This window comes from Solea solea, chromosome 21 (assembly GCF_958295425.1).
Source record: "Solea solea chromosome 21, fSolSol10.1, whole genome shotgun sequence".
NCBI lineage: Eukaryota > Metazoa > Chordata > Actinopteri > Pleuronectiformes > Soleidae > Solea > Solea solea.
Genome location: NC_081154.1, coordinates 5,582,134 through 5,602,947, shown reverse-complemented (window position 1 = coordinate 5,602,947; position 20,814 = coordinate 5,582,134). Strand labels below are relative to the sequence as shown.

The 20,814-nt window shown below is 41.1% G+C and overlaps 1 protein-coding gene and 1 long non-coding RNA gene across 3 annotated transcripts in view; one reads left to right on the top strand and one right to left on the bottom strand.

The window, feature by feature from the left end:
• Positions 1 to 20,699, top strand: part of si:dkey-191m6.4 (rho GTPase-activating protein 22) — a 32,297-nt gene extending 11,598 nt beyond the window's left edge. Inside the window, exons 3-10 of one of the 2 annotated variants that reach the window (XM_058622025.1) lie at positions 1,901 to 1,988; positions 11,218 to 11,346; positions 15,181 to 15,388; positions 15,473 to 15,605; positions 15,764 to 15,837; positions 16,041 to 16,162; positions 16,363 to 17,401; positions 18,044 to 20,699. In XM_058622025.1, coding sequence (XP_058478008.1) covers positions 1,901 to 1,988; positions 11,218 to 11,346; positions 15,181 to 15,388; positions 15,473 to 15,605; positions 15,764 to 15,837; positions 16,041 to 16,162; positions 16,363 to 17,401; positions 18,044 to 18,266 — 2,016 coding nt within the window. In that variant the 3' untranslated portion in view covers positions 18,267 to 20,699. Of the gene's footprint in view, positions 1 to 1,900; positions 1,989 to 2,256; positions 2,810 to 11,217; positions 11,347 to 15,180; positions 15,389 to 15,472; positions 15,606 to 15,763; positions 15,838 to 16,040; positions 16,163 to 16,362; positions 17,402 to 18,043 lie in introns of those variants that run through there. The other variant, XM_058622026.1, reaches the window with a different exon arrangement.
• LOC131449069 (uncharacterized) lies at positions 11,242 to 19,558 on the bottom strand. Its single transcript, XR_009234251.1, has 3 exons — positions 19,423 to 19,558; positions 11,655 to 14,215; positions 11,242 to 11,326 (listed from the first exon to the last, which is right to left on the bottom strand). It is a non-coding gene; the product is annotated as an uncharacterized LOC131449069 (long non-coding RNA).
• Positions 20,700 to 20,814: the final 115 nt, after the last annotated feature.

The following is a 20,814-nucleotide window of genomic DNA, read 5'->3' as shown; positions in this document are numbered from 1 at the left end:
TAGTGAATTACTTTGTTCACAGGTTATTGAAACATCTGATGGTAAATTACTATAATGTCCCAGTTTTGTCATATATTACAGTCATTTAGTGGTAGGATTTTTCTATTTAAATTATAGATATTACTGCAAAGTACAGTATATTATACACTTTAAGAAAAAAAATCACTTTTGGGGAGTTTCCTGGAATAGCCATGCATGTCTATATAATTTTAGAATAAAGCAGCAAAAATAACATATTTTAATGTAAATTATCACAGTTAAAGCCTATGAAATTATGATATAATTTATTGTGAAATTTGCACTTAAACTTTTTTACTGAATTTAAGAGGCATCAAAGACACAAATCAAGGCAAAATCAAAGTTGTAAAATAAATATTCCTATTTATTATATATATATATATATATATATATATATACATATATATATATATATATATACTGTATATATATATATACATATATATATATTACTAGGGGTGGGAAACCGGCAGGAAACCCACAATATGATATTGTTACGATACTGCGAAATACTGAGCGTTTGTGAAATCGTATATTGCGATAAACTCAGTGAGAGTGAGCACTTGGCGCCATCTAGTGGACTGAAGCGTCCATAGATTTTCTTTTTCCGATATTCCCCAAAATGTTTACTTGTAACACCAGTTCAAAAATGATATGGTAAAAGAAAATCGTTAAAAAGTGATATCATATTGCAATACTTCACTGTGTCGATTTTTCCTCCCCACTCCTACTTTTTACATCTATTATTTATTCAATTTAGAAAAAGAGCGTATTTCTTTATTTAAAAATACCTCCATGGTCACAATCCTCTGACATCATGTATCCATGGTAACGCAGTAAGTGAGTTACAGGTTTTGGGGACGTTGGTTTTTAAAAGTATTAGCTTTTTTTTATTGAATGAGTAATGACTCTAAACCATTGTTTTACTGCTGCTGCTGCTGCTGCTGCGGGAGAATCCACAAACGTCTGCTAAAAGCTCTGTTGGTGTGTGTTTAACAATAGCAGGTGTAATTTAAAGGCCGTACACGCCGGTACAATCAATAACAAGTGTGTTTGTAACCGTACACCTGCTGCCCTGGCACGGGTGGAGTCTGGTCTGAGACAGTGTCTGGTCAAGGATGATCGTTTCCTTCCAGCTGTGTTGACAGGCCTGTGCAGGACAACCTCAGTTTATTTATGATAGTAATGATAATGATGACTCTAACAAAGCATGAGCTCTGCTTCAGAGTCACTGTCTTCACAGTGAGACACAGAAAAACAAACAACACTCTGTCTTCTCCGGTTACGTGTTGCCTTTTCTGACTCTTTCATCCTCGGCCAGCTACTCGCGTGATTCCGAGCACACAGCACCCTTGGGAGTTCTCCTGAGCCCTCCCCACCCCCGGTTCCTGCTCTGCCCCTGTGCTCCATCCCACCCCTTCCATTTGTTGCCATGGCGACTAATGCTGGCGACAGCCTGGCCCTCTGGGTCGAGGTCGGTTTTGGCAGACTCCTCTCCACTCCCCCCACCCCCGTTTGATGGAGGATGCCAGTGCGCAGATTAACGGCGCCGGTTCCATCACAGACGCTGGCGTCTTTTCACAGCTCACTTGGCCTCACTTCTCGGGGGCTAAATAGGTATTGATCTGGATAATGTATTCTGATAATCTGTGCTCATTTAGAGAGGGGTTAAGTGTGACAGAAGAATGAGTGTGGGGGGGGGGGGTGAAGAGGGGTGGAGCGAGGATTAGGGGAAGAACAAGGAAGATGAAAGGACAGAAATGTAGAATAGACATTAAATCGCAGAGGACATGAGAAGGAAGTGAAGGACAGAATTGCACCTGTTGTGATTTCATGTGTTTGAATCCATCTGTGCGTGTGTGTGTGTGTGTGTGATTTGCAGGGCTGCATACCTCTGCAGGGCTGCCAGGTCAACGAACTCACCGCCAACCCAGACGAACCAGGAAGACATCTCTTTGAGATCGTACCAGGTAAGATCCACAAGCTCCTCCTCTTCTTCCTGCAACTGAATGAATGGAATTTTATGAAGACAAATCAAAAGACAGAGTGTTAAAAAAAAATGAATAATCAATAACGTAATCACGTAAATCACAGCTCAGGTCTGAAGAGAACTGAAACAGAAAAAAACCACTCCAACTGGATGGTTTTATAGGTTTTAAAATGCAAACCTATACATTACCATCCATCTATCCATCTATCTATCTATTACAGAGCAAATATCTGTATATTTTACTCCAGAATTCCTCTGTGTTGAATACAACACGATACTTTCTTACGTTCCCTGGCTTGCTGTTCAGTAATCAGCCACCAGGGGGCGCCATCAACCAAAGATTCGTGCCCGTCACGGTCAGTCTCCTTCTCATCTCACATCTCATGACTTCAGTCAGACGGACGCCTGGTGCCCGAGTGAAAGTTGTCGACACTGGCAGCAATAAAAAAAACTGACCTGGAAATAAACTGAAAACAAAATGGCGGCTCCATCACTCACAGCTGCCTCTGTGTCTGAACACAAACCACTCAGGACTTGTTAGTGTGGCGACACGCTCCACAGCAGACACACACGGGAGCTTCGCCTGTGGCTGGGCTGACCGCTTACATTCACCTTATGTGGCCTTTAAAGGCTTTACTCAATCAATGAAGTGTCTCTTTTTTTATCTGAAGTGTGGATTTGTATTCAACCCTTTATCGTAAATAAAAAAACATATCTGAGAACCACACAGTGAAGCCCATCACTCTGCCGTTGTGTGAGTGTTTGCTCGGAGGGTTTCTCTGTGTGTGTGTGTGTGTGTAGAGCGGCTGCCAGGCTTGTGTGTCTTGTTTATAACCTGTCAACATAGCAGAGGAGTGTGAACCCCAACGAGCAGCTAACTTATAGCCTCCTGTGGACGGGTCTGCACCCGAGGAGCAAAACTTTATACAGAGGGTGAGGAGTAAAGAGGGGAGGTCAGAGGAGGAGAGCAGAAGCTCCGATGTCGGGGAAGGACGGTTTCCGGACAAGAGACAATTCAAATGTAACCTGATTACTCTTAGTTTCCATGTTACGTCAGATTAAGGGTGAATTCACACCAGCCCTTCTTAAGCCTGTGATATACTTCCGCACGCATGCCGTCAGAAGAAGCAGTCGCCAAGGAAAATCATCCGAGCCTCGACCTGACTCCCCTGCCTTTCAGGTCCGAGCCAATAGAACCAGATGTGAGGGAGCTGTAGCACCGCTCTCTTCTTCTTTGGTAGGAATGCCACAGCTCCCTCGGACACATCTGGTTCTGTTGGCTCAGACCTGAAAGGCTGACTCGGGTGACTATCCTTGGCGACTTCTTCTGTTGTCGAAATGCTTTTTTCTGCACACCCAATTTGCTTTCTGCGCGCGGTTTCCAAAATCTGGTATAATGGTGCGCGTTGGGTACACCAGGGCCTTTAATCGGCCACCCTAGTTCATTTGATCGGAAAGTCCAGTTCGTTTTGGGGAGGTGTGAATGTGCAACCAACTCTGGTCTACAAAGCAGGGCATGAAAACGAGGATACCCTCGGATATCACATTCACAAGTTTTATTTATCCTCACCAAAACCTAATTGGTTCATCCTTAAATCCAAGGATTCCCTCAAGATGTTCTTGAGATGCCACTGGGCTGCTCGGACAGACAAAACATCATCATCATCCAACCATAACAAAAACTGTGGCTTCTCCACACTTTTCATTCTCCTTTAGCCGAGATCAAAAGCGGGAGTGTCTTTCATTACGAGCAGACTCTCATTTCTCTTCTTTGACGATCCATCTGTGTAACAACCTGATGCCGACAACATCCGATGTTTACAACATATTAGAGTTGTTGGCTCCTGAGGGAGGAACACATGAGTGGTTTCTCTCTGTCGTTCTGTCTTTCCTTCTTTCTTTCTGTCTTTCTTTCCCTCTGTAACCTATAATCAGCTTACCGGGGATTTATTCTCTCCTGCTGTATGAACTGAGGAGACTTTAGATTGTGTGTTGTGTGTGCAAAAGCGGCGCCTCAAGGAGGAAATTGCTTCTTCACTCAACAACACGGCTTCAAACTGTGAGACATGATAAAAAAAACTCACCAAATATAAGGACAGTGTGGAGAAATCAAGTTAGTTAAAGTTAGTCTAGATCTTAGAGGAGAGACATTTACATGACGTTACAAAAAAACAAATGTGCTGATCTGACTAAAACCGGATTTCTCAAAGTCAGACTAACACAAAGTCAGACTAACACATCCAGATTATGTGATTGGGAGTTGAGCCACGACTGCATGCAAACCTTAAGTCGGACTCAAACTGGTCTGGATGCACTTGAACAACAACACAACAGCAACAAAAATGACATATTTTTGGACTAAAGAGGAGACAAGTTCATGAGTTTACGAGAAAATTATGCTCCACTGTCCATCCGCGAGCTAAACAGCATTTTTATAAGCTAAATTGGGGGTGTATTGCCCCCTAGTGTACCATAGGGGCACACACATCATTTAAAAAAAGCACTTTTACCAAGACAAAGACAATTGTCCAATTTCACAATCGAGCTGAACTCTGAATGGAAAATGACTGACTGTTACTTTGCTACCATACAAACTGCACATGTGAGGACATTTATCATGACTCAAAGTCATATAATAGACCCTCAATTTTAGGCTAAATTAGCCCAGAATTGAAAGTGTGATAGATTGGTCACTGGCTTCCTGTGACCCTCAGCACGTCTCTGTCCACTGTATTAGAAGCTTTGTCCTTCAAAAGAGCCCAGGGAGCTCGTCTGGTCGTGTGGGTCGTGTCATTGACTGATGGACTTTGTTTCCCTGAGACTGTGTAGGTGTGTGTGTGTGCTATCTGTCTTGTATCTACCTTGTATCTATCACACTTGAATCTTTCTATGGCTGTATGGACACTTCCACAACCAACCCTAATAACCTATAACCCTAAAACTAATCCCATTTCCTATTTCTAATCTCATTCAAAAGTAACTTGGTTCTGAGTCCTAAAACTTTAAAACCCTGAAACTGTCCCCCATTCATTACCTCTTAAAATAACCCTGTCCTTTTACTAACCCTAAACCCTACAATAAAACCTAATCCAATCCCTCAAACCCTACAAAATAACTCTTTTAAGAACACTGAAATCCCCAAATTAGCCCATATCTGAACCATAAAACTCCCAGATCCTTCAAAAACTAACCCTATCCCCATGTCTAGAACTAAGTCTAAAACCTCAGCACTTTAAAGTTGTGAGGACAAGCCAAAAATGTCCTCACAACCGTAGACAGATGCACACAGATCCACACAGATCCATCCACACACCCTGCATAATGTGTGTGTTAAATGTCTCAGTGCACTGTGACTGTGAAAAATCATCTCCACCATCATCATCGTCATGTTGTCCACACATGTTTCTTTTAATAGACACACAGTCTCAAGGTCGTTCTTTAGCTTCTGTGTCATTAAAATCTCCTGCTGCACTTTTATTAATCAGCAAAATCTTTCTTGAAGGACACAAAAAAATCATCATGTCACTGTGTCAATTTATGGAAATGTAAGCATGCAGGCAATTAAAACTGAACTGCCGCCGTGTTTTTTTAATTATCATTAGTATTATTATTATTAGTGTTATCAGTGAGTGTGTTGGAGCGGTGCGACCCAAACAAAGCCGCTTCCACAGTCGTGTGCCTGCGTTTGAATTGAACTCCTCTCGGAGCCTGAAGGCATAAAGGAAATGGACAAATAATTGGGTCTTTTGAAATATTCTTAGTATTTAATGGTTGACTAAAGGCTATAAGCTCTCTGTTGTGGTGGTGTGAAGCAATTAAGCCATCTGGGAAACAACACACACACACTTCTGCCTGTGCAAACGTGACAGCTTCTGCTTATTCACTCACACACACACACATTCAGCCCTTACGTTGCCAACAAATCCACATACATTTTTTTTCTGACACAAAATCCATCCAATATTGACCTTTAATCTTTATATTTTATTTTTTTATGTTGCTGGAAAAAAGGTGAAGTCACTTTTGGGATGTGTCGTAGCAAGAAGAAGCAGATGTAAAATAGTTTTTTAATGATTAAAAGGTCACATATTATTATATTTTAGGTACAAATGAACCTAAAAACTGTGTTTGTGAAGGAAGATTCCAAGACTATAACTAACAAAGATTGATGCATTCTATAATCCCTTATTTCTAACCATCAGCGTCAAAACTGTATGCTTCCAAACCAATCCCATTCCAAATCCTAAATCCCTAGATGTGACCCATTTCTGAACCTGAAAAACCCTAAAAATGACCATAATATTCTACTACAAAAAACTTACTCTGAACATCATTTAAAATGTTCATTTCAATTGTTTTAACAGTTAAAACCCAAACCTAACCCACATTTGCTTTTAACTATTAAAAAGGCACATATTATTGTACTAATCAACCTAGAAACCTAAATTGCATTCTATAACCCCTTATTATAACCTAAACCGTCAAAATTGTATACCAAAATCCAACTTTAATAACCTAACCTCCCATTCCTAATTCTAATCTCATTCCTAAACATGAAATACAAAAACAAGCCCCATTCCAAATCCATAACCCCTAAATGTAAACCCTTTTTTCCCCAAAACCCTTAAAACAACCATAATCATAACCATAAATTACCCAAATTCAGAACATAATTTTTAAATTAAAAATGTTCAATAATTTTAAAACCTAGCCACCAAACCCTTAAAATCACTTTTTTTTTTTTTTTTTTTTTAACTATTAAAAAGTCATATTATTGTACAAATGAACCTACAAACTGTGTTAGTGAAGGAAGATTCCAAAGTCTGCGCAGAGTGTGTGTGTGTGTGTGTGTGTGTGTGTGTGTACAAGTTTGTTTGGCAAAGATTGGAGGACGGCCCATCTCCCAGTAACTGCACACACACACACACACACACACACAGTGAGAGAAAGAGAGAAAGGCACAGACAAAGAGAGAGCGAGCCTTGTTTCACTCCTCCTCAGGGATTTGCTTCCCCCCAGGGGGGCTAAAGGAACGGACCTGCTGCCCACACTGGCTGAATGAGACTCAGGAAGAGAGCAGTGAATGAATGGGCAGAGTGAACGGGTGAGGAGCAAGAAGTGGGACTCGTTTGACAGGTTTTGTGTCCGCTGGCATTGAGCATGCCTCACTGGCAGGTTCTGGCTGTCAGTGCTACCTGTGTACTGATCTGCTCTCAAACGGACTGGAAGAAGCCTCTTCTTCATGCGGCAACTTTAGACCACAGACGGTCCCAGAGACAGTCCCAGAGACAGTCCCAGAGACAGTCCCAGAGACAGTCCCTGCCTCAGCCTGCGCCACTCACTCAGACATGGGGCCGGTCTGCTGCAAGCCGGACAGACTGAAGAAACACCATCTCCAAGGTAACGGGAAACAGATGCTGGAGATTTTTTTACAAGTGTAGAGGAGACTGAAGTGGAGCGCCTGAGTAGCTTTGAGACTGATGGGATTTACAGTATGTTTAGAACCACCTCTGATTTATGGCTTTTTTTTTGCACAGTATTAAGGTACAGACTCCCTTTCCCACCCTTTTAGCTGATGATGCATCTTGGGTTTCAATATTTCTATTGAGCAGAGACACAAATGAATAGCAATGGGGGGAATGTGTAATCTATTTGCTTATCCAGAGCGTTTAAATGCACTTAAAGTCAATAAGAAGTAATTCATTTCTTTGGTTGATTCCAAATAACATTTTATATGTTCTGTTTTTGCATCTCTCTGGTCTTATGTTGTCATATCTTGTATTTGTATGAAGTACTGGAATAATTTGACTGTGACTCAGTGTGTGTTGTACTGTGTGTCACACTTACAGTAGAAACATTTTGGTGGAATGATGTTAAATCCTATAGATGTGTTGACGTCAAGTATTCCTGTACTTGCTGGCAGATAATTGATGAGTATCTGACCACTTGTGGTTTGTGTGTTTGTCATTGTTTTTCATAGTGAGAAGAAAGCTGGTCTATTCTGAACCCCAAACCCTAAAATAATTACCCCATCCTCCCCCAGAAAACTAACCCTAACCCCATTCCGAACCCCCAGACGGTCAAACTAATGAAATTCCTAACCCTAAGAGCTTAACCCCAACCCAAACCCCAAACTAACCCCATTCAGATCTCCCTAACCCTAAAATGAACCCCATTCTTAACCCTAAGACCCTAGCCTCAACCCAAACCCTAAAAATATCCCCATTCTGATATCATTAACCCTTAAAGTAATTCCATGCCTTATGCTAACCCCAATCCAAACCCCAAAACTAACCCCATTCTGAAATCCAAAACATGAAAATTAACCCCATTCCCAACTCTAAGACCCTAACCCCAAAATCCTCAAATCTCCATGTACTGTAAATCTGCATATGATAATGACTACAATAAATAATCTGTGGTTCTATTAGCTGCACTGACAGTAATGTTTGTGTAACTAATGCATTATCTTCTGCCAGTCTCTCTCCCTCCCTCTCTCTCTCTCTCTGTCTCTCCCTCTCCATGTTACTCACTGTCTCACTCTCTCATTCTCTCATACATAACAATAATTAGCTGCACAGAGGTCGCATAAAGTAAATCCCCAACCAATTCACAGAGCCCAGTCATCGGAGGCATTATTAATAGAGGATGTAGCCTGAGGGAAAAGACACACACACACACACACACACACAGGGAAGAGAAGAATATAAAATGAATGGCATAATATTTTCCAGGCTATTAGAGCTAGGAAGGATCCTCTTTAAAACCACATACCCGCTTTTCTAAAGTTGATTAACTAACATGTTTAATATCTTGGTTGTTTAATCTACAGAAAAGACAAAATGAAAAAAAATTACAATTTGATGTTTTACATAATAGGGTCTATAGAAAACTAACATTTATACACTCTTGATACGTCATATTAGCCGTTCCAGTAAGTTCCAGTCACATCAGTATAGTATTTCTTCTTATATATAACCTTCTATAAAAAATATAGTGATTACATGTTACATGTTTTAAGTTAAGCACTAAGTTACAGTTGAGTGTTTGCTAGGCTACGTGTTCCAGAACTAAGATGAGCGTAAATTAGCATCCTGGCTAATTTAAATGTCATGTTTATTACCTCTGTTGTTAGCTGCCTCAACTTAGCTGTTGACGGTTAGCAATAGATGGCAAGCTGTTGGCTATAATGAGTCATGTCATACATTTTCTTTCCTGTGAAATATACACTGTAGGGACAAAAGTATTAGCCAACAGCTCACCAGCTGAGTCTGTTAGCTGAGTCAGCTAACAGCACAGGTCACGTTCATCTTAGTTCGGGAACACGTAGCCTAGCAAACACTTCTCTAAATAGAATTGAGGTGTTTCAATCAGGCTTTGGGCTCTAGACCAATGGACAAACTTAACGCTTCAGCATACCAAGACATTTTGGACAATGCTATGCTATTTGAATACGTCATTACAGTCCCTGTTGGCGACCAAATACTTTTGTCCATATAGTGTAGGTACTTTTATGATTAGAATATTCTTGCCATTATGTTTATTATGATGAAGCTCTGGCACAATAGCACCTCATTGTTTTTGAAGGTAAACTGATAAATTTGTTGTTAGCTTTGCAGATGTCCCCAATTTTATTTTCCATTCCCCCCCCCCACACAAACCTTATTATGGGACTATTGATGTTTATAAAAAGTGAGGACCTCCTACAGTTTCAAAGGCGACTATTCTCTCTCTGAGGACACGCACCAGCCCGTATTGACCATTTAATAAGTTCAAACCGTGGCATCAGCAAGAAACTGGCCTTTCATTTTTCACTCCCGCCTTTCACTAATCTCCCCTTCAATAGAGTTCCACGAGCCGCCTGACATTTGAGAAACGGCCACTATAATTATCAAGAATATATCTTCGCTAAATGTCACTGTGTGTGTGTGGTTGGTGAGTGTTGAGACTTGGAGAGTCTTCTCCACAGACAGTCTTATCTTAATTGGCGTCACAAAGGGACATTTAGATGTATGCGCAGTTTTCGGTGGCTCTTTTAGCGACACTGGGGTTGATTTTAAGTGGCTCTGCATGTGTGAGTCACATCAGGACGCTCCTTCACATCCGAGTCTGTCCCGACATTTCTATGCACCTAATTAATGTCCCTCTTTACCAGTCCATGAAGTTATTGTACGTCCTCAGACTGTCATCATCACGGCAGTGTGAGTTTGCAGAGCTGGGCGACAATGGTACTTAACTTTATGGCACCACTGTTTGTGTTTGAATTCCCTCCTTGCGGCTAAATGACTGCGACAACAGTGACTGTGACTGTGGCAACAATACTTTGGCTCTGACAAACTGAGGCCACGTGATGACAAAAGTGTCATGTGCAGCATTCATGTCTTCAGTATCACTAATTAACGGCTTTATAAATTCTCTTAAACAAATGTATCACGTGTTGGTCGTCAGATGAGAGCCTTGATATTGTTAAAAACTGCCAAAAAAAAATATGAACGTGAGATTGATTGTTTCTCTGCTCTCTGTAGGGGTTAGTTAAGTTCAGTATCTCACATGAAAATGTGGAAGTGGAATTTCTGCTGCGTTCAAAATGCAGCAATTGACCCATCTAGTGGCAAAAAGCAATTACTGCACATTGGATTTGAGAGTGGTGTCAATTCCAGACAAAAAAATGATAAAGATTATCTTCAAATTTTCTTTATAGATATATTACAAATCAATAAGTATTAATGTTGAGTCATTAGACATATCATTTGTCTATTTAATTTCATTTTTTGGGGGCAAAATAAGAAACATTTGGGGAAATAATTCACAGGGTTGGCACTACTGCTGCACCCAATAAGTATTTTCATTATTAATTAAGCTATTAATTATTTTCTTGATTGGTTGTTGTCCACAAACTGTGTGACAAATGTGGAAAATGTAGATTGATGTTTCCAAATCCTCAAAATGACGACATTCTTATAAGTTATAAGATACTCCAAACAATAAACCAAAAAGAAAAAGCTCATGTTCATAAAAAGAAACTGCAATCAAGTCAATTTAAATCTAGTGAGTCAGTTAATAATCAATAGGTTTTTGCAGGTAAAAAGTATAATAAATGTCCACTAATGAACATAAAGCTTTTGGGTTTTTGGAGGATAAATCATAGAAAATATTTGCAGCCTGTTTTTTGACTAACCGCTCTTCCTTCCTTCATATTTGTCATGCAGGTGGCTCAGGAGAGAAGGACCGCGCGCCGATCAGCCATGAGTCTTTCCTGCTCATGGCAAACTCCCAGACAGACATGGACGACTGGGTCAAGGCCATACGACGGGTCATCTGGGCGCCGTTTGGAGGAGGTAAAGACAAAGAGAAACATTATCACTTCCAAAAATGAGACAGACAGATTATTGTCCTTGAACATGGCCGACATCAAATAAATAAGCAATGATTAAAAATACATTTGTGGGAAAATACATAATCAACAAATAGACAATGGCCCTTTGCTCTACAGGACGGCAGTTATTCCAACTGAAGAACATTTTGAACAGGTTAAAGTAATAAATTAATTGAATGCTCGCCACTTTTTTAAACTTCACTTGTATACACATTCATTTCAGAACCCTACAAAAAGTCAGACTTCTTGATTTATCATTATCATAATTACCTATATTATATTAGAGTTTGCATGTTCTCCCCGTGCATGTGGGTGGATTTTCTCCAGGTCTTTCTCCGGTTTCCTCCCACAGTCCAAAAGACATGCAGATTTGGGGGGATTAGGCAATTTGGACTCTCTAAATTGACCATAGGTGTGAGAGTGAGAGTGAACGGTTGTTGTGATGGACTGGTGAGGATAAAGTGGAAGAAGACGGATGGACGTTATATTGGACAATGGAGGTTGGAGCTGCCGAGCAGGAGGAAAAGAGCAAGACGACGAGAGAAGGTTCATGGATGTTGTGAAGGAGGACATGAGGACAGTTGATGTAACAGAAGAGGACACATGAGAGAGGACAATATGGAGGCAGATGTGGTGACCCCTAAAAGAAGAAGAAGATCATCATAATTGTTAATATTATTACCTCTGGGACTTTGGAGCTTGGGGGGCCCAGTGGTGGCCAATGAGCCCCGAGCAACAACTTATTCGTTGCCCTACAGGATTTGCATTTATTTGCAGTCAGGTCATAGTGTTCTTCAGTAGTTTGCTTGAATTTCTTTGCAAACCAGAAAATCTCTGCGGCTGGAGTCAGTGCAGCTCCTCCTCACATCCTTACATTATTCTGTCTAAGTTACAGTATCACATACCGCCTCATGTCTGCAGGCTGCAGTTAGTTCTCGCCCTGTTGTCAGTGTTCCAGACGACTGTACCTGACTGCAGAAACGTGATCAGAGATTGCCGTCGATCTCTTCCAGTAACGTGTGGGTCTAAATTCAAAAATAGAAGACTGAGTGTGTCTCTTAGGTTTCTGTCTCTGGATGGAACCTGCTGAGCCGTATCCGTATACATGTGTACGTCTGACATACAGTTTAGCCTCTCGTCTCGTCTCTTTCCTCTCACCCTCTGTCCTCTGTGGACAGCACGTCCACTTGACACGAGGCCAGAAATACAACCAGGCTGGTCTCGGTGTGAACTGGGACATAAGGACATACGGAGCAGCTGAGCAGCGTGGTGTTGGGTTACAAAGGAGCGGTGTATTAATAGGGGGATAAATGTAGCATAACACACATGCTATATAGTGTGTGATGTCACTGGTCTCATTTTAAATTTCACTTTTTAATCAGGGGTTTTCAACAGTAACATATACTCGACAGTTAATCATTTATGATTCATTACGATCAATAAATCTAATAAATTCATCATAAAATAGAATTAAATTCTCACACTGGAGAAAATGATTGTATAACTCCATTACATTTGACATAAAACATGATATTAACCATCGAGAAGGGAAAAAATGATGTCCACTGGATGATAAATGGATAAAAATCAGGATAGAAATTCAACCTTTTCAAATAAAAAATTCATGACATGTACTATATTTATAGTATTATCTACATATGTGCCTTGTATATTACATCAAATATGACCAAAACAATTAAAAGTCAAGTCAATTTCAAAGAAACAAAAGATACAACAACAATAATGTTATGCAGTTTTATGCAAGTTTGAATATGTTTTTTATTTTCAGGGGGAAAATACAATAAACGACTAAAGAGCACATTCTCCAATGGCTGGTAAAATAAGTGGAATAAATAATAATATTGATATTGATAAATTGATATAGAGGAAAAAAAGGAGAACATTTTTGTTGTTGTTTACCTTCACTATCATGTAAACAGCGGTTTGCTGTGTAATCCACACCAGCTCTAACAAAAAAATATAGAAAACAACAAACACATCATCAATTGTACGTGACAGAACTTACAGTAAATCCTTCTTTTCCAGCTGTACTAAATGTCTTAAAGGTACAGTGTCTAAAATTTAGACGCATCTCTTTGGTGAAGTTGCAGGTTGCAGCTAAATGTCCTTTAAGAATCTATGAAGCTTTCATTTAACCTAAACATAGAAAACAGCATATTTCAGAATGTAAGTAAAATGTTATTTATATAAAAGGTCATCATAAAAACTTATGTCCAATATAGAGTGTCTTATATCTTTTTTTCCCCAGCACAATCTATAGGAATTTGTGAAATTTGGAAAATACATCACAGTTCAAAACTGACTTCCGCACAATTATCGATACTCCCAATATTTCTTTATTTTCAAATATGCAATATAAAAATTTTACAGTAAATAAATAAAAACATAACAGTGTATGTGTAGTAAAATATACACACACAGTGCAGAAATTTAAAACTACTATAACACGCACACTAAAACTCTACAAACATACTAAAACATCAGAAAGTACAAACAAACAGTGCGTCCTCAGCTTTGATTTAAAAACCTCAATTAAAGAGATTAAAGTAACGTCACCTACATTTCACAGACTGGGCCTTTAACCCATGCTGGCTCATATTCCCTTCTCACAGACGTCCACAGAGTAGGAGGTGTCTGTCTGTCTGTCTGTCTGTCTGTGGCTACTTAGACTAGAATAGATCTGTCGCCAGCTCATGGAGCTGTTAGCAGCAGCAGTGTGGTCACAGCACCCACTGCTCCCCCGCGTGAGCACACTGTCACATGTCTGTGCTCCATCAGCTGCTGCCGGTGGTCACTTCAGCTCCTGCTCCCTGTGACACAGACACAGACGGGACTTTATGAATGTGAGGTTAATCTGGCAGCGAGCAGTCAAATGCCTGAGCTGGAGTGGATGAACTTGGTGAAATGTGGTTTTGGAGTGTTTGAGGAGAAGACGAGGACGAGGAGGAGGAGGAACTCTCTGCTGCTGTGCAGCGTCTGCTCGCTCGAACACTACGACTACAGTGAGCTGTCGTCCAGCTGCGACTGCTGCAGCCTGTCACCAGGTAACACAGAGGACAGGGATTAGACACTTGACCCGGCTTTAAATCTGCGTCTTTCAGGTTTTCTGCTACTACTTCAGAGTCACTTAGCTTTAAATATCTGATAATTCATCATTTTGTGTATTTTCTTATCTTAAAACCACAGGTTTTTGTTGTGATTTTTTTGTATTTTGTTGTTTTTGCTTCCAATTTAAATAGAATAGAAATGAGGATTCACATGGTGCAACAGTGGCTGGCATTGTTGCCCCACACTAAGAAGGTCACTGTTTCATTTAGTGTATTTTCTTATCTTAAAACAAATTGCTTATGTTTCCAGTAATGCCATCTATTGTATTTTATTATTAATAATAATAATAATAATAATAATAAGGTTCTAATGAACCAGAAACCAGCAAATATTCACATTTAAGAAGTGGAAAAAACAGAGCGCTTGTCTTAATTAATAAAAAAAAACAAGAAAACACTTAAACCGATTACAATATTATCAAAATAGTTGACAATTCATTTAGATATTCTTATTAATAACTGATTTATATGCCTGTAAATGACTCTTATACTCTTATTAAATGTGAAGTACTGGGTAATAACATGAAATAATGTTCAGTGACTGTTGCTCATGAAAGAATGCTTTGACTGTTGTGCGATTATAATGTCATTTTGAATAAGTTCAGAATAAATGACATCACCGGAACGGTCCATTTATAGTCCATGTCTCCTCCCACGTCTGTCCTCAGGGATATTCGGCCAGCGGCTGGAGGACACGGTGCAGTATGAGAAGAAGTTTGGCCCCCGGCTGGCCCCCCTGCTGGTAGAGCAGTGTGTGGACTTCATCAGGGACAGGGGTCTGGATGAGGAGGGTCTGTTCCGGATGCCGGGTCAGGCCAACCTGGTCAAAGAGCTGCAGGAGGCGTTCGACTGCGGAGACAAGCCTCTGTTTGACAGGTGAACACAGCACAGTCGACCGTTACGAGGGCAGCAGCACCAGCTTATTAACAACTAAATAATGAATAATAATTCTCCTTGCAGTAACACAGACGTCCACACGGTGGCATCCTTGCTGAAGTTGTACCTGCGAGAGCTGCCTGAACCAGTCATTCCCTTCTCCAAATATGAAGACTTTCTGACCTGTGCACAGCTGTTGGCCAAAGACGAGGAGGAGGTTTGTGTGTCTTTATAATAGTTTTCTAATCAATGACATATTCTGTAAAATCCAGTAGCATTTAATATTTTGGTGAAGGCTTCAAATAAGATTTTTATCCGGCATTTAATTCTGCAAGTATAAATAATTAAAATAGAAAATGGTGTGTTTAACAATAGGGGGTCCAGGAGCTTGGGAATCAAGTTAACACTCTACCTCTACCAAACTACAATCTCCTCAAGTACATATGCAAGTAAGTTCAGTTCCTTCCTTCTTTTCATATTCTATATAACGTAAGTTAATGTATAGTTGAAATATGTCTGCGTAGATTCTCCGAATGTCATTGAAGTAACTGGATATGTAGAATCCAGAAGATGCTAAGAAGTCTTCCAGTCCCGTTCAGAGAAGTTAAGAAGCCTCATGGGTGATATGTCATCACTCTGCGTCTCTATTCAGATTCCTCGATGAGGTCCAGTCTCACTGTATTGAGAACAAGATGAGCGTCCAGAACCTTGCTACAGTATTTGGACCAAATATTCTTCGACCCAAAATGGAGGACCCGGTCACTATCATGGAAGGTATGGTGGCATGATGTTCACTGACTTTGTGCTCAGGCTTGTATTACAGTGTACCTAAAGCTCTGTGGGGAGTAGTGATATCTACTGATGATAGTGCAGAGTACAACAAATAGAACAAGAGTCCTCGGGTTCCCTGAGTCAGGAAATCATGTTAATACTCTTTCACAACTCTCTCTGCCTTTGTGCTCCATATTATCCAGGTACCTCTCTGGTCCAGCACCTGATGACAATCCTCATTAGGGAACACAACCGTTTGTACTCAGGGAGGGACCAGGAAGATCCCACCATACCGCAGACAGAACTTCCCGTCCAGGGGCATCAGCTGCAACACCGTAGCCTCGGGGCCTGGATCTCTGAGGAAGACCTTCCGAACTGCCCGGTCTCCAACCCTGACCAAGAGCTGCACAGCAGTGCCTCATCTCTGGATGCCAAACTGTGCGCAGCGGTCACACCCACCCAGACTCCAAGCCCAAACCCTGGATCAAAACTGGGGTCCTCATCAGGGAAAGGTGAGACTGTGGTGAGCCCGAGTAAACAAGCCAAGGCCTTGCCGTCCTGGAAGTACACATTCAAAAGCTCCTCAGCGCCGCGGTCTCAGCCTCAGGCTAAGCAAAGCAGCAGCGGTGGATCTGTGGCAGATACAACCAGCGTATCTTCTGGTGGTGGAGGAGGTGGGAGTGGTGGTGGTGGTGGAGGTAACTGGCTCATGAATGGCTTGTCCTCCTTGAGAGGACACCGGCGCACGTCTTCAGGTGAGCGGTCCACTCGTGACCGTGAATCCAGCGGCTCCTCACAAAGACTGTCCACCTACGACAACGTCACCTCTTCCTCCAGCATGGGGAGCGTACCCAGCGTCTCCAGCACACCGTGGTCCAGCTCCTCCTGCGAGATCTCTGTTCCAGACTCGGGAAGTGAACCGTCAGCAAACTGTGGAGTAGGGGATGGGAGTGGGGAAAAGGGGGAATGGATAGTGGAGACCCAGAGGGACAGTGACAGAGGAAGGGATGGAGGGATGATGACAGACCCGAGCTCGGAGCAGGACAGTTGCGAGGCCATGGAGCTCTGCAGCAGCAGCGCCGCCTGCAGTGAGAACGGAAACATGGCAACGGCAGCTGGGGTTCCGTCCATTATCATGACTGAGGATGGAGACGGCGTAAATGTAACAATAAGCAGTCTGGTGGAAGGACTGAAGGACGAGTTGACCAAGCAGCAGACCGTCTACGAGGCCAGGATACAAAAGTAAGTCTGGGTATAAAGATCGTGTGATGCCCATTGGGGTTTTGGAGAAGTGGATTAAGAAAGTAAATTTTTCTAAATCTGACTGAAGTATTGTTTTTCATCAATGCCTCTTGATATAGATTGTTTTCTTTGTCCCTTGCAGTTACACATGTTAACCACTAGATGGTACACTACACCATTTTATTAATAGAATGTATTGATGATTTATGGATTTTGAGTCAATATTAGGACAGTTAATAGACCAGTTACATTAGACTAGAATCAAGGAGACAAGGATGGATTCAAGGAACTGTGGAGAAAGGTTAAAGGTCCTGTAGTGGCAAAATAACCAAAAAAGGAGGTGCAAATCACCAAAATTGACACCAAAATTCAAAATGGCCGACTTCCTGATGAGTTGAGGATATGGTTTCCAATCGACTTTTTTGTTCGTCTTAGGCTATAACATCTTCCCACCAAGTTTCGGGAAATTTGGTGTAACTTAATTTTGGGCAACGCATACCTGACCTCCATGCAATGTTTCAAGAGTTTTTATGCATGTTTACCCCCCATGTTCCCCCCCCCCCCCCTCCATTCTGTCTAATTTATGAAAATACATAACAGTCCATGACCTTTGCTCTCTGTCTCTGTTATGCATCTCTTCAGGCTGGAAGAGTCCAGTGCTTCTCTGTGTGCACAGATGGAGCGTTTGGAACAGGAGATGGAGCAGGAACGGAAGAAGCAGCGTATGCTGGAGATCAAGCTACGGAACTCGGAGAGAGCGAGGGAGGACGCGGAGAACCGCAACCGTCTCCTGGAGAAGGAAATGGAGGATTTCTTCTCCACGCTGGGGGACCTGGCCCTGGGTGCGAGGACTAGCGACATTTGATACATGGAGGTCACTTGTCAGTCTGTGGCCAAAGCTGAAGCTGTCATCAGGGTTTATATTTTGGGGGCCGAGTTCTTTCAGCGTTCTCACTCAGTGTATGGAGAAGAACAAAACGTATGCTGAAGGTCGACGCCATGTTTGTGTACTTTCAGGACAAACTCTAAAAGAAAGAGAAATACTGGGATGGAACTGACTGTGTGGACTTTGTCAGAGTCTTCTCCACAAGGTCTTTCTTACGCATGAAATGGAGCATGGAGAGGGCGCTCCTGTGATTACACCCCTTGTGACACGTCCATGGTTTTGTGAAGGCAGTATTTCAGCACTTTGGAGGCCCCTAGTGGAATGTAAAGTAATTTCTTTGATAGTCTCCGTACTGAAGAGAACTGATTTCTTAAACCACTACTTTACGGGGAAACAAAGTGAATACATTTCATGTTGTAAAGACCTGTTGGGGACATTAATGTAGAACGCAGTGAGCTGATAGGTATTTATCTTACTCTGATATTTAAACACAGAACAGTTTGACATTTTGAGATGGGCCTATATTTATTTAATTTTTTTGCTGAGAATTTAATGTCTAAATCTACTTGGCTTAAGCTTCAATCAATTCGAATGAATTCTCAACAAAAAATATAAATAAAACTGATCTTTGAATGTCTTTTCCAAACTGTTCCTTCAACTGTGTCGTGAGTTTATCCAAATTACAAGAGAAAAACGATCGAAAAACGGTTCTCTTTGGCCAGATGTGAAGAAAGTTCAGGTTCTGGGAAGAAAAGTGGCTTAATTGTAGCGGTAATATGCACCAGAAATAAAGTACAAATGATCAAACTGATGTACTTGAGTCCAAGCAAAGTAAACCAATGCCAGTAAATATTATTATTGTAGCAGTAATTAGGCTTTGGCAACTGAACTTGGACCACCATGGGGTGTCATTCAAACTGGGTCTGGCAACAAAACTAAACAGGGACTGTTATTTAATCTGGCTATTACTGGACAAAACTAATTTGGCTGCCTGGATTATTGTTTTATATAGTTTTTTTGTGATTTGGGTGAACTGACATCAGCATTAGCAGAGGTTCCTCCAACTCAGAAAACTAGATTTTCTAAATAAAGCCTCTTGATAACAAAGATAAATTGAAGCAGTGACAGTCGGGACCTCTATGACAGTTGCCTCTGTACTCCTTCCAGTGCCTCTCTCGTCACCATCTACATGGTTTCCACGTCCATTTGACGGCAACGCCTCAGTCTTCGGAGTCACACCGAACCCTCACGGATGTCAACACACCTTTAATGCACAGAAAACAAAACAGGGACAATGATAAAAACACACATTTTCAAGCATGTTCAAGCTGCCTCACTCACTCACTCACTCACAAATGAGACACTGTGGCTCAGTAGGTGCAAACCATTCACGGTACACAGTAAATACCAAAGCTGCACCGCCTCAGCTGTCTGCTCACTAAAGATCAGAATGGCCTGCCTGGAAGCCATGTTGATTTTGGCACATGAAGCTGAACACTGCCCTCAAAAAACAATGGAATTTCCTGGTTGTGCCTTCAGGGAAGTGTTTTTAAATACAGTCGTGTTGCTTGCTTTCCTGAGATGTCGTGCATATGTTTGCCCATAATACATATAGTGGCGCTTTTTTTTTTATATTATTCAAAAAAATATGGCAACAACTGACTGCTGACAACAAACTTGTTTTCCCTTGAAGGTGCCAAACCTTGTGAAAGTGAACTGTACATTGAATGTAAGTTTTGAATTAAGAATGTAAACTTGTAGTGAATGTAATGTGTCGTCGATGAAACCAGCCCTGTGACAAAAAAAAAAAGTAATGGAAGTGATTGACTTACCTTAACTGCAGCTCTAGGCAACGTGGAACATGTCATGTATGATTGTGGGATGTGTCACGTCAGGTGGCGGTTTTAATTATTTTATATTTCCTAAATGAAGAGTTGCAGGCATCTGCTTTTTTTTTTTTTACATTTGCATGTGGTTAAATGGCTGAAAATATCCTTTTATTTTGAAGCATCTTATCACGATTCAGATGAATGTCCACGAGTGATTGTGACACTACAAACAGTATATAAGTGAAAGTGTGATTTTTGGTTGGACAATGTGACTGTATTTTTATTTTTTACATTGTATAAAGAAATATATTATAGACAGTGGTATTAATTGCACAGGTTTACATGGTAACGGTCTGGCAAGACTTTACCTGTGAACTAACACAACTACAATCCATGATATAATGGTGCAAGTCTACGTCAGATTCCAGACATTTATTTTCCCCCTCTTGTACGTCTCACTTTTAAGGTGTTGATTATTTCTCTGCTGATCATCTACGGTGCTTATTTATTATGAATTTCCACTATTGTAATGAATGGACATGTATGGAAATAAAAGTGACAAAGGTCACGTGACAAAAAAACATTAGAGAAGTGGAAGTATTTGAATTAATCGGACAAACCATTCATTTCTTCCATCGTCTGCTTGCTTTATCCTTCCCGTGAGGGTCGCTGGTGCCAATGGTAGCTGACGTGGGGGC